This window comes from Typopeltis vanoorti, chromosome 10 (genome assembly GCF_054136105.1).
Source record: "Typopeltis vanoorti isolate ZY-2024b chromosome 10, IOZ_Tvanoo_1.0, whole genome shotgun sequence".
Taxonomy (NCBI): domain Eukaryota; kingdom Metazoa; phylum Arthropoda; class Arachnida; order Uropygi; family Thelyphonidae; genus Typopeltis; species Typopeltis vanoorti.
Window position 1 is genome coordinate 45,625,935 of NC_143558.1, and position 18,604 is coordinate 45,644,538.

Genomic DNA, 18,604 nt, shown 5'->3' on the forward strand with positions numbered 1-18,604 from the left:
TGGAAAGTCCACAAAAGGAAGCAATTACTGAACGAATACCCTTCAGACTTCATAAAGATGTCTACAAAGAAGCAGTTTCCCCTTCATCTTCGCACTTACCTCCTGTTTGTCTCCCCCCCCCCCCATCGTTCTCCAAACTTTCCCAACAATGACATTCTGGCGCCATTTTTGTGTTACTTCACGTTGGCGTACTTCAAATGACTCACGACACGTTCGCACGGAATATTAATTATAGGGATGTGGTGGGTGTTACAATGTGTGAACAAGGAGTGCGGATGTGCTGATTTTTGGACATCTACCAATAAAAACGAGAGAACTTGAATCATAAGGGCAATGCAAAGTTTTTTCTGAAGTGCTTTCTAGATCGTTGTTCCCCTCTTTTGGACTTAATTTAGGAATAGGAGAAAGCAAACTCACTTCCCTCAACAGCCTGCCAGAGAAACACAGAAATTTTTTTCTTTTCCTGTCCCATTGGGTTGTCATGGTTACCGATAATAACCACAAAACGTACAGGAAATCGAAAATAATCCAGTCAAAACAGATGATCTTCTGAGTGTGATTACTGCAGTCTTATACTCGCAGCGATGATCGTGGCGAACTCAGTTATCCATGAGTAGCTACGCGTTCCAAATAACTTCCGGCTATTGTTGCTGACTTTCCCTTGCAGATTATCCCGCACTTTTCCAAGTATAAAATGAATGACACCTCCTAATTTTCATTTCAGATGAAGGACACTGAGAAGTTAACTTGATCAAATTCGACAACTTGTTTTTTTTTTTTAAATAAAGATAATATATTCCATATATTACCTCTATTAAAAATTATTACTTATCTTATATTATGGATACATAACATACCAAAACGAAAGTTTGATTTCATGTTCAAGAATTTTTAACTTCGAAATAATTTAGAAGAGAAAGAAATTGCCTAAAAATTCTTCAATTTTTCCCCCGTGTGTTTTTCTCTCATTTCTTCTTCTTCCTTGTATTTTTTTTCTGTCATTTTCTATCATCCTTTCTGGTTTCCTCCAGGTCAGCCTTTTTTTTTTCTTTAGTTTCTTTCTTTTCATGTATTTTATTCTTTCTTTGTTTCTTATTTCATTCATTTTTTTTTTAAATTTTTTCTTGCGTCTAGTGCACTGATTAACGAAGAATAGCCCTAATGGCCCCTTGACTTCTACGTTTTAGAAGCCTCTCAAGATGCCTTCTGTTTTTTTCAAGATTGTCCCCAAGGTCCAATTAACGGAGCTTGTTTTTTTTCCTACCAGTTATCTCGATTGGCTCTTTATTTCAACTGACCTTCTTTCCTTTTAATAATTTTTACAAGTTATGCGTTTATCATTGAATTTCTTTCTCCATTCTAAACTCTTTTATGCTTTTTTTTTTAATTCTGTCTTTTCTCTAAAACCTTTAATTCTTTATATTTCTTCCTAAATTTATTCGAAAACTTTATAAAACTGTCAAATACTGGACGAAAAAAAAATTAGTAGAGGAAGATAGACTCAAACGTAGAATATCTAAAAATAACAACATATTTGATCACTAACATTGCCGACTAATGAAACATACGCTCACACTAATTTGCACGTACTGTTGTTGTCATGGAAACACTGAAGCATTCATCACACGAATTTAAAATGAAAATGTTATAAGGATTGTATGAAGAGAATTTCATACTTTCATTTTTTTTTTTTTTTTAATTTTAGCTTCATGAGTCAAGAAAGGCGTAAATAGGGACACATGCAAAAAAAAAAAATAATAAATAAAATAATAATAATATATATATACATCGTAGTTAACAAATATATAATAAAATACATATTAATTTTCAAATGTTAAAGATGGATTCGTGAAAAAATGAATGCATGCATGAAAATCAGAAGCTAAGGAATAAAAAAATGATTGGATATTATTTTTCATGTCTTGATGTGACAACCAGGTATTGACACAAAGAAGTTCTTTCTCGAAAAACAGGTTTCTTGTGTTCCACTGAGCATTTTTTATTAAGAGGGGAAAGGGGAGTAGCTGACCTCTGGTTCATGGTTATTTTTTTATTTGTTATTTTCTTTCTCTGGTAAAACTTTTTATAACCCAGATTTTCAGTTGGATAATATCGAACCTCGGATAACCAAGGCCTAGATAATCGAATATACAGCTACATTAGTTTTCTTTTGCTTAACTGGTTGCAATAATTATTCAAAAACAGAATAAAACAAAACATAGAATTAGTTCAAATTTCGTAGAAGTACTTTCGTTGAAATATACCCAGTTTTATACAATCACCATGGTGATTGATGAATCTTTCATGAGAACCGCAGGTGTGGATTTCATGATAACCATAAGTTTTATAAAACAACGATGATTTCTACATTTACAACAGCTAAAAGTGCCAAATGCTAGAAAACAGGCATTGGGAATGTGTATCAGATTGCAATGTAGTGTCTATTAAGGCATGTCAAGAGATACAGAGTTCACATAGCGAGTTTAAAATATCATGTAAAGAGAGACAGAGAGAAAGAGGTTGCATCCTGAACCTAGGTTATTTGGACATAGCTTGGTGATCGCAAATTATCGCGTTACTCTATATCCTCGGCTTGTCATCAAGTGCACAATAACGCCACCTGGTGGTCATCTTAATTAAACGGGAGCGGAAAAATTTCCCCCTCTTCCCCTTCAACTGCCAAGAGCGGTATCAGAACATCATACGCATAACGAATTTAATGATAGCATCTGACTAAATTTCTCAGGAATAAAGTTATGAATAAACACGTGGTTTTAGACATGATGGTTTTATAAATGGGCCAATATGGAACCTTGAACCTTCACCACCATTTGTATTAAACACATGTTTACGCCAACCAATTGGTAGCGTTTAAGCAGTAAAGTGACCTGAATGATGATTAAAACACTTAATAAATCTGTTATCAAAGCAATATCTAAATACATATATCTTCTTAGTCACTGAGGTTCCGTGTAATTCAGTGTGGTAAGGAACCAAACTCCCCAACTCATTTTCCAGAATTAGTTTGCTACCTTTGCTTACAAGAGAGGAAAATTGGATTTTTTAAACACAAACTTAGTCATGAAGTGACTGCATTACGTTTATCAACTGCATGGGTTCACAGGCTGGTTTGTCTCCTTTGTGAGATACTAAACCAGCATTGCTGAACGGAAAAAAGAAAATCTCATTCATCTGAGATTGCGTAACTCAGCCCTAATTGAAAATTTTTCGCACTTTTTTCGGGATTCGAAACAAGGTTTTCAGTCAGAGGGCATATCAGCACGTATCACTTTTCCGATCGCGTCCTGGAAACTCTAAGATTTTGTATATTAACTAAAATTAAAATATCAGAAAAAGCAAAATAACTACAAATGGAATTTATGAATCAGTCTGAAAAAATATTCCAGTATATTGTAACAATATAAGGCCAAATGAGAAATTTAAGTGGGAGATGAATTTCGAGCTTTCGTAGCTCAGTCGGTATAGACGAAGCCCTTTGGTCGGAAAGCCCTGGATTAGAATGTGAGGAACCTTTATCTGGTCTCTTTCGTCTAAAGATTAGTTAGCAAGTCTCATAAAGATTAGTTAGCAAGTCCAAAGATTAGTTAGCAAGTCTCATACGGAGGGTTTTTCCACCCGGAAACTCGTGTTTTTCGTCCCTCAAAACAGACAAACCGGCCAGTAGAACACACGCAATTTACAGACAAGAATACAGAAGCAAAGGAGTAACCGCCTCATCCTCGTATTACGGTTGAAAAGTTCAAGGATATTTGGACGACTGTGGGCGCTTAAGTGCCTGTTAAAGCTACTGATGATGATGATGATGATGGGAGATGAATTTCAGCGCCCGGTGCGAGACCAGTGTCCCGCTTATTATGAGGCTGAAGTGGCTTCCAAAAGGTTCCATGTTTGGGCTCTGGAGCAAGGTTTCAGAACTATGCAATCCCCAACTTGCCAACAGAGCTAAATGTTCTAACGTTTAAAACTTTTCGTCGGTGACGATTTACATTAAAATTTAGTTGTATCAACAGTTTAATCTATTCCTGAGAGCGGAGATTTGTGATATGTGTATTTGGATAACACCAGTCGTATGAAGTCGAGGGAATGAGGAGTTTTGTACCGATTTAACGGAATCTTATGCAAATAATTACGGTCTAATTTTTTTAATAAATGGTTTCCGTTTCTGTTATTATGGTTGGCAATTACGGCTTTGAAATGCGTGTCACAACCGTCAATATTTATAGGTGAGTTTGTTTGATTTGCAGTAAGACTGAGGTGATTATTTAGACTTAATGTCAAGATAGCTCTAGTTATGAGGCGGACTAATTACATCTATCGATTTACGTGTGTTTTGGTTAAGGAAGAAAAATCCTTTTACTTCCATCTAAGACCGGCTACAGTTGAAAAATAATTGATCAAAGTTCCTCCGCGTCTGTCATACAATGAAACATAGGTCCTTCCAACAAAAGATGATACGACTGCAATAAGAGACAAAAAGATTGCTGTTCTAATGAAGACTTTGTTAAGATAGGTTGATTAGTTTAAATAACTCCAACCAGCCAACGGTATTATGCCTGTAAAGTGTGTGTATGTTCTGTGGTTATTTTCAATGTAGGAGAAAATACGTACTATTTCTTGATGAGAATGGCTAACTCACTTTTAGGTGAAAATCTCTTATAATCATTCATCTCTCTCTATGACGAGAACTGAACCTAAATCCTTCCAACACCAGAGCTCATATTCGATCTGTGCTTAATAGTAATTTTCCATATATTTTTGACATCGTGAAGATGTCAAAAATATATCGATATGGCTTTCAGAATATAAGCTGTCTATCTAAATAATACTTCAAAAGAAAGAGATAATGCCTTTTATAGTATATATAGAATATTCGTCGATTTCAATTAATGACTTCGCATCTACAGCCAAGCACCACAGATCAAGAAATCACTTAGCATAATAAATCGTACTAACAGTATTTGAAATATTCGCTGATAATCGAACTATTATTCTACGACGGAACTAGATCGACTAAAGAAATTCCATAAAGCATGAGGAATAGAAATGAGAGAGAGAGAGAGAGAGAGAGAGAGCGGTCTATCACAAACCGACCAGTAGCACCGGACTTTCTAGTGCATCAAAAAAAAAATCTTCCGTGTTGATCTATTGGTAGTTCTTCATATGTTAAATAGCGTGCAGTCAGCACAAGTCAACATATAATTCTATTCATTTATTTTCTTTAAATCTCAATACACCTCATTTGGTCTAGAAACAAATTAATTGGATTCAGGTTTCAAAGTAAATCATCAGCCACTATACAAAGACTGAATGGATTTGGGGCAGTTGTCAGTAGATAATAAGAGTCCACGGATGGCTAACAAGTAGCAATTTTGTGTGTGTGTGTGTGTGTGTGTGTGTGTGTGTGTGTGTGTGTGTGTGTGTGTGTGTGTGTGTGTGTGTGTGTGTGCGTGCGTGCGCGCGCGCACACACACACACATGATTACACGTGGCTAACGCGTGTCTTCAAATACATCCAGTAAATAATTGACCTATATATTCCATTTCCTTGACACTGTTTTAGTGTTATGTATACGGTCGAAGAGGATTAACTTAAGATGCTGACTGTCAAGACAAGATGCCAAAACTTGTTTTTATCAATGCTGATAAGTTTGCAGGGAAGATGAAGGGGTTAAAACTGGTTCAACTTCTGCAAAAAACAAGCTAAGGAATGAGAATCAATACAAGTTGTCGGCACATCATCAGAGACATTTAGTTCACTTGTTAAAGGAAGAATTGGATCTTTCTTCACCTGTCGACAGTATTTTGTCTTTTACTTTCGTCGTACAGAGAAATATTTTAAAGTGAATATCATGTTCAATCAAGAGATACTTGTATTAGACCAGTGTTTCCCAACGTGGGGCAATTTGAATATTTTGGTGGGCAATTAGAAAATGATGTTGCATTCGTCACCTCATCACCGATATACTCAAAAAAATCACCACTGTCGGCGATAAATTGTCGATGTTGCAATCCTGACTTTCCGAGAAAAAAAGCTGACATCACTAGTACAGCATCAACATAAATACAGTATCAAGAAGAACTCTCAGAGAAGCAAACTAATGCGTCTATTAGAAATTTATTTAACATAAAAGGAACAATGGCATGGCTTTGTGACTAGACAGAAGAGAAATACCGAAATTCAAGTATTGCAAGAAAATTACTGTTGCCCTTCCCGTCGTCATATTTAGTTGAATGTGGCTTTAGTGCTGTAAATGACTTGCTACTGAAAAAATGAAATCATCTGGATACCACAAACCATGGTTATTTGAGATTGAAAATGACTAAATTTAGTACCTCAAGTAAAAACTCTTTGCAGCAGACATCAAGCTCAAGAATCGCATTAACTTGGATTTTATTTTCCCGAGTTCAGTTCGATTTGTTTTATAATATACAAAGTGTAATATAAAATGTATATTCATTGAAGCAAGTCAAATTAAAAACAGTTTTACCTATGTTCCTTTTTTATTTAAAGTACATATTTATATTATACTTTTTCATAACTTGGCTGACTATCATGCTAGAGGGGGGGGGGGGAAGCATCAAAATGTTTGAGGCGTTGAGGTGGGGCATGATCCGAAAAACATTGTATTGGACCCACTAAAATTAATATTTATACATAGTTGAATGATTTTTAGAAGCGCTTGGTAAAATAGGTAAGCAAACTAATAGATTTATCGTTCGTCCGTATGCACATTATTTCGAGACTCTGACTAGATCGATTTTTATTGCATTTAGGGGTTTTAAATTCTTACAAAAAAATCTGTCGGACTATTTCAACTTTTGTTTTAATGATTATTTTCAGGGAATAAAGGGGCAAATGTGTCGAAATATATACATTATATGCTGTATATTACTCTGGCCGAATTTAGCAAAATTTGGGTTGCAGAATACAAATAATATACATATATGGCTCAATTTGATTGCAATAATCTGGCACCTAGATAGGATTCAATTCATATACACAATTATGCATACAAAACATATGTTAAAACGGCTCTAAGTTCATTTGTTATGATAATGAGTAGTGCTCACTGCACAAGGATGCTATTCTACCAACTGCATCTTTTTAATGATTATTTTGCAATGGCTTCCACATTTGTTGCTATTATTTTCGACATAATATAAGGCCTAAAATTAAGTCCTTAGAGTTTCATTATTTCAACTTAAGTGTTTACTATAATCACAGCTATTTGATCATTAGCTATCTATATAATGAATGGATAAACTAAACGCTACAAGGTCTTCGAGATTTTTGTTATGTTTATCTGCCTTACAAGCAGTGAACTCCTTGACATTTTCTTACCAGTCAAACCAGCTCTTGTGCTAGCGCAAGACATATTCGTTCAGTAACATGAATCGGGTGTGCAACAGGAAAGACTGGGTTACTTGTAATTCAAGTTGGGATGAGGAATGGCGTATGTTATTCGCGTTGTATGCTAAGCTACGATTGGGAGTTTAGCTAAGACTGTTCATTAATCATTGCAATTGCACATTAAAATAGTATATAGATGTCGCTCTTATCGTTTCTGTATTTTCTCCATAAAGGAACGTAAAGTGGAACACCTGATAACAAATCTTAGAAAGAAAAAAAAAATCAGCTGCCGACACACCGAGTGTAATCAGACATCTGCTAGTAGTATGGCTAATGAAATGCCACTAAGGCACATAAATCTGGCTTCATTGTCAATAACTTTCGGCCATAGTTGTCGCGACTTGCTGATGGATCTTTTTCCTATGGAGGAAGGCGTTTTCAGGTTTTCTATCTTTATAACATAAGAGATGAGTTTAGTGCCAATATGCTTGGATTTTAGCAAAAGAAAGAATTCAATGGGACATTGCTGAAATATTTCTTATTGATCCGAAAAAAAAATTCTATCTTTTGTAGTTTGGTGAATGGTTAAAAATGTCCATGGTTTAAATGGACACTTTTTGTCATGTTTACAATGTATGTTAAAAAAAAGAGTGGGAAGAAATACTGAAAATTAAAAAAAAAATGGAAGCACGCGTTCAATGGAGCTAAAGCCCCAAAGTAAGGTATTTATATAAAGAAGGGAAAATCTTGTCGCAACTGGTGGACAACTACACAGTATAATCAACGAAATTAGACGAAAAAAAGTCCATTGATGAAATAAGCTGAATTCAATTCATATTCGTATAAAATGGAGAAAACTGTGAACGAAAAAATGATATTCTCTATATGAACTAATATCGAATAGAAAGAGGGACACTGAAGAGCAACCAGTCTTTTCAATAAATGAAGAGAATAACTTCATCAGTGAAGAGTCAGAAGACTACAAAACAGTACTTAAAAAAAAAATACAAACAGGAACAGAAATGAGTGCGAAGACCTACGTACGGCAGGGGATCGACCGAGGGATGAAAGTGGTCAGATAATACTAGTGACTCAGAAGCACAATAGTTGCCTAATATGCTGAGAATGGCCCTGGAAGAAGAAGATGCATGGTAGGTTACTGGAGAAGACAAATGATTGACCAATATGTGAAGAAGATGCCTCCGAAAAGATGTAAAGAAGGTGCTAACGATTTAAAGAAGGATTCAAATTTAAGGCGTTTTTGCTTTCGGTTGGAATCCACTTGCCGGGAGGTTTATTAGACTTTTCCAATAAAAGTTGAGATTTACCCGGACTGATTATAAGAGCTTTGATGGCGAAGACTGTTTCATATAGAGGTACAAAAGGTTTTTCGAACTTGAAAAATTCGAGTGTTTCATCTCACAAAACGCATCCGCGCGCGTCGGAGAACTCAGTCAATTCACAAACATAAACTACAGGAATAAAGGATAGCCATCCTATATTCTTTCGAATGTGGATTTCAATGTCAGCACTTAAATTATGATTATTAATATAAAGGAGAAAGAAAATTAAAAGAAAAAAAAAGAGGAATAATAATAATGTGTAACTAAAGAAAAATTAAAAAAAAATAGCAAGAAATAAATGGAGGCAAGTTTTAGAGAGGATTATTAGAGTTTCATTAGAAGAAGGCGATTAGTATATTTTGTTCGGCAAAAGAGATGAACACACCATCAGTTGCAAATCTTATAAAGTTTAAGTTCATCCGTGTCCTAAAGATACGAATCGAGGTCTTTCCAACTTGGAGGAAACATGCACCGGCTTATGTGTATATATATATATATATATACACAGATAATTGGACAAAGTTGAAACTCACCAACGTTAGCGAATTGCATTCCTAATTGGCAAAAATGGTTTGCTTTATGGGATAGACAGGTATATGTATAATGTCTGGATATGTTAGATAAAAATAGAAAAGATGCTCACAAACATGTTTGTAAAATGTGACGCGATATGTAAAGAGAAATTTAAATATTCGGATGGTACATACTCAGTAATGGACTTCGCTAAATCTTTCATATTTTGATAAGTTATAGAAATCTTTGTCAATCACAAATGAGATACTAATCGTGAAGAAAAACCGAAAGAATAAAAAGATCGTTAAAAAGACAAACAAACTTTGATACATCTTATTTAGCAGTTTATGCTGGAAGAGCAGAATGACAGTGACGATGAATTTAAATTTTTAATTCGGAGTTCAGTATGAACCTCAAGCTATAGCATGCATCGTTTCCATAATTGCTTAATCATTCATATCGATGTTTTCTAGGAAAAATACATACGCAAAAGGATTGTTTTGTTTCAGTTTAAATTTCATTAAGCCACGGTTTCAATAGCTCAAGGAAGCATTATGTATGCATTTCAAAGACAACTCACTGAAGACATATATGAAATGACCAAAAAAGTCATGTGTCACGTGCTTGAAGACAGATATGACTTGTGCTCCTAGTAAGTGATATCTGGTCTTTAGTATTAGTGGGCTAAAGGGAAATTAATATTTTGCAGGAGAGCTGTTTTGACAAACAAAATTACAATTCCATCGGATGCAACAAAAATCAGACAATGTATAAATAATACAAACCTCTTTAACAAAAATGATGCCTTAATATTTAAATAATTTTGTTGCACTGTCTTAATTTCCTTTCAGTCCAAAGGTCGCGTATTTTGAGAGTCCTGATCACTCGAAGCCAACATTTTGCTAGCAATGTATTGCAATCCTATTCCGTAATTTGTTTCTTAAAAACCTCGACAAGAATGCTACTGACAAGTACGGAAATTTAAATATGGAAAGATATACTTTTAAGTTTAAATTCATGCAGAGTTTGTAAGTAAAAAAAAGTGTTTACAAGCGTGATTTATTGAAAAAAAAAAAAGGTCAAAAATGAAATAATGAAACCGAAACACATAATAGTATTGATATCTCTTATGCGACGGAGGCCTTACTATGTAATGAATAGAAGCAAATTCATGTATCTACTCTTCACGTGGATAGTATTAAAAACATGATAATAAAACAAATGTTTTATATGCCAACTAGGCAAAAAAAAGTTGCTCTCTCTCTATTTTGATTTATTTTATTCTATCTGCTCTATGAGGAGAGGAATGATTACGACAATGTTTTAAGCCTTGAAATTATAAAAATTTAAAATTTTTAGAGTTTTAAGCCTCAAAACATTGTCTACGGGTATAAAGAGCTTTTTTTTTAAATATATATTCTCTCTTTTATTTATGGGACTACGATGTGCAAAAGTTAATTCTTTTACGTTAATAAACAACTTTTAATTCGGAAATCACTTAAATATTGAATCATTTTGGTATTTATTATTAATTCTTCGCTATTAATCCTAATTATTATTATAATACAGAAATCAATGAAACTACGTTTCATCTCCAAATCGATTGTATGCAATATTATAGCTTCGTTTTTGAATCTAATAGTACCTCACTTCCCATTTCTACAATGTGCTCGCTTAATGTTGAGCTCCCTTGAATCGCCTCCTTAAGTCGAACCGTGAGGGGGGGGGGAAATCTCGCGGGACTCGACCCTCGACCGAGTACGTGATTAACGAAAAACGATCATATCTAGAAGGTATACAGGGCTTATTCAAACCTTCATTTTCAGAATGAAGTGAACATAAGAAACATTTATCAAGCAGGAAAATCATCCTTAGGAAAGAAATTCAGAAAGAAAAAAATTTAAAGAAAATAATATCAATTTTAAGACAACGCCATCTGAAGCAATTCGTATTTACATTCGACAACCAACCAACAATTTTAACCAGTGTTGCATTTTGCATGTGCCCGTCTATGTAAATGTTCTAAAATCGCATTAAAATAACTATAAAATAAACTGTTTAAAAATGCATATTTGTAGGCAATGAGAAACATATAAATGTGTAATAACGTATGTAAAGCGATGAATAACTTATAAACTAAGGATTCCAGTTTTTGTGGTGTCTCACGAGGGAGCATAAGTCTCCATTTCTTTTGCCAACTCGATAATAGTCATGATATCTAACCTGTTTGACCAAAAAAACCTGCCAGATGACCAGACAGCTAGCAATTGTTTAAGACTGCAGCACTAACCAAGCACTACAATGCACTCAACTCCCACAAATGCTTACCGTCTGTAATATATTTGAAGTTCACAAGTACGTGATAAGAATTGCAAATACTTGAAGGTGTGCCGAAATCCTGCTCTTTCATGTGAATATATAGTTTGTTTTAGAGATTTTTATTTTCTCTTAGTCATAAACTGGTCTTTCATTAAATCAATTTCATGAAGTTTTGGAGAGAAAGGTTTAAGGACAAACAGGACTTCAGGCATCTGAAAAGCTCCTTTGTTTTAGTTTACTAGAACTTATTAAAAATCGTCATTTAAATATGATTTTCAGTAGTGTAGATAAATCAAAAATCTTAAATAAACACTATAAGAAACTGTAATCCTGGTTTTTTTTTTTTTTTTTTTTTTTTCATATTGCACTTGCGAGATTTCGTTTGATGATTTTACAAACATTTTCTGAGTGCAGTTAATACAATTTGGCCCTCTGAAACTAATAACTTCTATTTTTGTTTTGTTCTAAATAGGTTTGGAGATAAATTTGAAAATTAAGCATATATTTTCACATATTTTTTGAATTCTAATATTCAAAAAAAGTTTTGTTTGCAATTAACTTTATAAATGGTTTTCTCGTAATCAACAGAGGCTACCTGTTTCTTTTTTGAAATTCTCTTCTCTTCTCAATAATTAATTTTAAGATAAAAATTAATCCGATGCAAAGATTGGGATCTTTCGAAATAAAGAATATCTGAGTTTTTCTATATTTTTTTTCCTTTTTTTTTTTTTTTTGAAATTGCCCCGTATCTTTTGTAGTCTGTTTAAGCCATGTGCTATTTTTTTATCAAGATTTCAGATTTTCATATTCCTTTGTATGATTTGATTATTCTGTAGTTTCCGTTTTTTCATCAACTGTTTTTGGAATATACCTAAACATGTTTATTTGCCATTATCAATATTTAATTCTGACCATTATAATGACGAAAAATGAATTCAAAGCAAAAATGAAATTTCTCGGAAAAACAGCTGGATATACCATGCGGGACCATTAAAAAAAAAAAGGAAGCAATTTTACCATCTTTGAATGTAAAAATAATATAAACCAAAATGGATGTAACACTAACAGAAACGGAAATAACAGACCAAAATTATTGTATAGGTATAAATAAGATGCAAAAAAAAAAGGAGTTGGAAGACCAAAAAAAAAAGCGATGACATGAATTTGAAGGGACCAATTGGCCTAAATTTATGATAGGAAGAGGAAAAGCCTCCGTAGTTCGGTTACGACGATGACCTTTGGCTAGATCTAGATTCTTGTCTAGGACAGGAAGAGCCTTCATTTTTTTTTTAAAATTTTTTTTTTAATCTGAAAGCGAGTTAGCCGGTCTTGGATTGATTAAATGTATTTGCCCAGACATTAGAGATCTCCAAAACAGTGGAAGATTAATGAAAGTATTAGCATTTTAACGATGACTGTTCTTTTTAATAGAGTCAATAAATAATGGATTTTTAAAGACAGACGTTTTATATTTTAACTGCGATAAAGTCAGTATTTTCATAGGATTTTCAGTTAACGTGGCTAATTCGATTTGTTCCTAAAGAAAGGAATTTCATTTTTGTTTATACGAACTTTTTCCCCCCTTCGTACTATTATCTATCAATATTCTACAAACTAGTAATAGGAAGTTTAATGTAATGTCCAAATTTGTCAGAATGACAGTGCAACAAATCTCGTTTCGGTTTACTGATCTTTTGACAGAATTATTGCTCAAGTTTTTTTTTTTTTTTCCACTGTCATTGTGAGTGGTGGCTATTCTTCGTTATTTTTCTTCGCTTGGTTTAGGTTATTTGATGAATAGGTTAGATCAGCTACAAAGACAGTTTATTTTCTTAGAAACGATCGGGTATGTTTTTATCAGATTTTTTTAAATTTAAAAAAGATAGTTTATTTCTACTCTTTTTTTTAATAATAATATCAGCAAACGTATAAAACAATAACAAACAAATACACCATTTTATTTTTCGAAGCGAACATGTACGATCGTATCAAAAGAAAATAACCGTAATAGTAAAAATCTAATATTAGCATGCCGCTAAACTAATTATTGAACAATAACATTAGGGTTTTTTTTTCCTTCCACAATAGAAAATCTCGAATTTTTCACAAATCTTTCTTTAATATGAATTTAAAAAAATATTAAAAGGGAGGATGTTATGGATCACAGAACTTATGAGAAACCTTCGTCATTGAAGAGCTTATTCTCATAAGTGCTCTAAAATTTCGAAACTTTTAAGCTAATTTCTATATATGGCTATAAAATATGGATGGATTCATAATACTTTTCATTTTTAATATCTCATTTATGCCAAATTGAAATCTGTATTTAAAAAAAAATAATAAAATAATCCAATCAACAAAAAATACATGAACATTTTAAGTTGTGGCATTTATTTCGTTTTTAATGCTAACCTTGTTCTGTTCGTACCTGCAGGAAAACTGTTCATACAACGATCCGAAGTCACACATAATTCAGTAACGCTTCGATGGCATTCTTCTCGGATAGAGGAAATCCCTCAAGCGTCTGTTATGTATACAACATCGTACGCTGGAAGCCACACCGATTGGAAAGAAGTGGAGGTAAGTTCAATGAGATCTGAAGGTCAAACCGGACAGCAATTTTCGTAGTACAACCTTTTAATTGTTTCTGAAGACAACTAAGTTTTCCCCTAGGAAAAACACGTGTTTAAAATAATTATGAACATTACACCATCAGGGAATTCCGGTGTGTTGTAATTATATTTATAAAAGAAAATGATTGGGTAACAAATTTACTAACTCAGTAATTCGGAAACAGATTATCTCTTCTTTTCTTTTATTCGTATTATTTTTTAAAATGAAAGTTAATTATGTAATCAAAATATCTTCGAAGATACTCCTTAAAAAACCCTCAGTAATAAACCTCTATGAACTAATAAAGCATACCGAAGAACTTTCAACAGTATTTATTTATTTATTTTTCCTGAATTTAGACAACAGAATCTACAGCAAAACTGAGTGACTTACTGCCGAACACACAATATTTTGTAAAAGTCGAGGAAAACGGTGAACAAGAGGTGATAATAGTCAAAACTAAAGGTAAGTTTATTTTTTGTGTTTCACGAAACAATTCCTATATAACTTTCACCACGTCCTCTATGGAATACACCCATTGGCATAAAAAACAGTCGTTGAACATTGACTTAAAAGAAAGAATATTTTTATTATGCTACACCAAGCTTTTATTCAAAGTTTAAAAGGTTTTTTCTCAATAAATAATGTTTTCCTTATATCAGTTACGTATGAAAGGCGATATTGAATCTAATTTTGTTTCAAAAAGAAGGAATAATAATTCTCTGGAGAGATGCTTCCCCCCCCCCCTCCTTTTCTTGGGCGTACATCAACACGTCTAAATGATTCAGCAAGTACCTGGAAAGGAACACATTATCTAAATATTGTCAATGTTGTGGGCTGACGTAGTTCAAAGACCTGTAATTGAGCGAAAAGGAGTGGTGGTTGTGCAATACTATGGTGTGTCCCATTATGCTGTCTTTTGCTAACTTCTCATTGGACAGTTTTTTCTTTTCAGATTTAACCTTTCTCGAAAAGGTGTGGGAAACTGGATTTGTGATTGTGCGAGGTGTTTAGTTGTTTTCTTTGCGGTTTCCTAAAGAATCTGGTTGGCTGTCGGTTTAATAATATGAGCGAATATAGAAAGGAAACTCAAAATGATATAACATTCAGTTTTTTTTTGAAAATATCGTGAACGTTTTGTGGCGAATGTTTTTTTTTTTTTTTTCGCCAATAAGAAAATAAAAAAAAGGCTCAAAATATATCTGAAAAGGTCTCGTAAATAGTAAACATAAATAAGTACATTGAAAAGTCAGTAAAATTACATGTATAATCAAATGTTCTTTTTCATTTTGTTTCTTCAGGAAGTATAATCTAAGGTTTTTATTCTCAGTCGACAATGAAACTTAAAGATCATTTGTGATAAAAAAAATTGTCACTAGTTGAACATAAATAATACACAAATGTAAAACAGAACAAGCTATTAGCTTTATGTTATTTATGAGATTTTATTTCCATTGTTGTGGGCTACGATCAGTCATTTAAAAATTTCAACTTGAAATCAGTTTGATTACAAATACAAAAAACAAAGAAAGAAAATGTAGGATGTAGGACATCAATTGATATTTAGCAAATGTACTGTGTATAACTGGCATAAAATTTAATCCACTGGCCAATAGCGTACCCCCTCTCCCCCATAGCGGCCGTGAATGTTTTTGGATTTTATTACAAATAAATTAAACTTTGAATAAAAGCCTACACGAGGCTTTTATTCAAAGTTTAGAATGTGTTTCTCAATAAATAATATTTTTCCTATATCAGTTACGTATGAAAGGCAATATGTGTTTCAGCGTGGATAATAAATTTTAGTTTTTTTTTATTATTTCATACAAAATTATCCAATACCACTCCTGGTTTTTTTTTTTTTTTATATCTTTTCCATGTTCACAGACAAAAAAAAAATGAAATTGTGAATCAACAATTCAATATTATTCAACTGTAATAAAAATCCAGTATCAAGATTACTATTAGCTCAATTCCAGTTCCACTATTCTAAAGGCATAAGATCATTGTGCTATTTAAACTCTGCACAATGAGATTTATCAAAAGAAACCCGAAAATCCCTGCATATTTATGTACATAAATATAGCAAATCAAAATGCATTTCTAATGTAGGACACTCATTTATATTCATGTAACTACCAATTAACAAATCCCACGCGTGCCATATTTCTCGCGATGCATGACAATTGCCGCTGAAAAGAATTAACCAGTTATTTTACAACCAGAGACCGTAATTACTTTGAAGGTTAAAATCATGAATGTTAGTTAACCGAAAGATAAACGATTTTCTATTTTACAATCATAAATATTAACCATTACTCTAAAGCAGTGATTTTCAACCTTTTTCATAATATGGCACACCTAGACTAATTATTAAAATTCTGCGGCACACTAAAAATATATTCTTTTAATTTTTTTTGACGATCTGGCAAAAAATAGGCATAATTTTGATTGATTTACACACACAAGATATTAATAATAGTAATTACTTATCCTTTCTGCTCCAAAAAATATAAACTATATTTTTGACATTTTGAGTAAGAAAAACAATACTCAAAATTATTTAAAAAATTTTTTATTGATTTTTTTCAAATGAATATTAAATGTATTAAATAATATACATACTTGCAGTTAATTGTAATGAGATATCTGAGCTTGATGTTTCAGAATGTCTTTTGTGCGAGGTCGAATTTTAGACAGGCATACTTTTTAAATCATCTTCCAAGGCTTCTAGCCACGATCTATTTTTGTTCTTAATAATATTCATTGCGGAAAAGCTTGATTCGCACAAATATGACGTGGAGAATGCAAAAAAGCAATACTTCTATTGCTTTTTTGGATTGGGAAATTCACTTCTTAGAGATAACCAAAACGAAGTAGTATCTATTGTTGAATGTTTTAGTTTTAAACTTTTGTCATTTCTTATATCTGTTAATTCGTCCTCTTCTGTAATCTTTAAATTTCCCAATTTACACGCGCTTATGACAAATGGATCTCTTATCCAATCGAAGGATGACATGTCAAGTCAGGGAAAATTTTTTTCAGTATTTGTATTTAGTAATCTTAAGGTTTGTAAAATTAGATCTATTACATTTTCATCCAGTTTACACTTTTTCGTTAGTTCAAACATATTTACTGCATTTTCTTTTCTGATTCTTTCTTCCCAAAACATTAGTTTTTCCTTGAATGCGTTAATTTTGTCAGTGGAAGTAAGAATGTTTTCACAGTCTCCCTGCACTCTTTTATTAAGTGTATTTAAAGATTGAAATAAATCAGCAAGAAATGCAACCTTACTGCACCAAACTTCGTCGCTAAGAAAATCTGATAACTCAGATTGTTGAGTTGTCAAAAAAAAATTAGAATTTCCTGTTTTAGTTCATAAAATCTTGATAAAATTCGTCCACGAGATAACCATCTCATCTCTGTATGTATTAACAACTGCGTGTAAGAAGCTTCCATTGAGGAGCATAGTGCTGCAAACAATCTCCACTGTAACGGCCTGGCTTTTATATAATTGACAATTTGATAGTCTCGTCTAGTACTTTTTTAAGCTCGGGTACCAATGATTTTAAAGCATACTTCTCTGTGAAGAAAACAATGTGTAAAAAAAATCTAGGATTTTTATTTTGAGCCAGTGTAACAAATCCTTTAACATTTCCTGACATCGAGCGGGCACCATCCGTGCAAATACTGATGTAAGAATCCCCAGACAAGTTATGGCAATTAAAGTAATTATCAACAACATCAAAAATATCTTAAGCCCTTCGTTGTTTCCGGGAATGGTCGACAAAATAAAAACTGTTCTATAACATCTTCCTTATAAATAAATCTACTGAAGGCTAGAAGTTGAGCTTTACCAGTTACATCAGTTGATTCGTCCAACTGAATAGCAAACACATCTGCTTCTTTAATGTGAGGTGCCACTTGCAACTGAACATCTTTGGCCAAATCCTGAATACGTCGATAAATAGTGTTATCTGACATACGAATTTTTAAAATCTCCTTTTCATATTCCTCGCCAAACATGATATTAACAATTTTACAGCATGCTGGCAGAATTACAGATTCTGCAATTGTGTGAGATTTCATTTTTTTTAGCAACAATTTCTGCGATTGCGTAACTGGCTTCTTGGGCTTTTTCGGACACACACAGTTACAAATTTAGTCTATCTTTTTGCTTGAATAGTTTTATCCGGTAAAATATTCAGCCGGTTTTTCGCTCAAGTGAGAATGTTTAGATTGTAAATGTCTTTTTAATTTACTTGGAACCATAGCGTTGTTTGCTAATTTCTCGCCACAAACTGCGCATGTAGGACATGGCGGATCTTCTTGACTGGAAATAAAGCCAAATGACAAATGATTTTCGTCGTAATGGCGAACGTTGGTTTTTAATTTAGTTTTAGAAGAACTAGTACTAGATATGGTATCAGCTGCTGATATGCTG

At 33.1% G+C, this 18,604-nt stretch overlaps 1 protein-coding gene across 1 annotated transcript in view; it reads left to right on the top strand.

Annotated features, from left to right (window-relative positions):
* LOC150102385 (uncharacterized) overlaps positions 1–18,604 on the top strand; it is a 112,184-nt gene that overhangs the window by 47,859 nt on the left and 45,721 nt on the right. The window contains exons 2-3 of the mRNA XM_090399569.1: positions 13,982–14,127; positions 14,520–14,625. Of these exons, the coding sequence (XP_090255695.1) occupies positions 13,982–14,127; positions 14,520–14,625 (252 nt within the window). The remainder of the gene's footprint in view (positions 1–13,981; positions 14,128–14,519; positions 14,626–18,604) is intronic.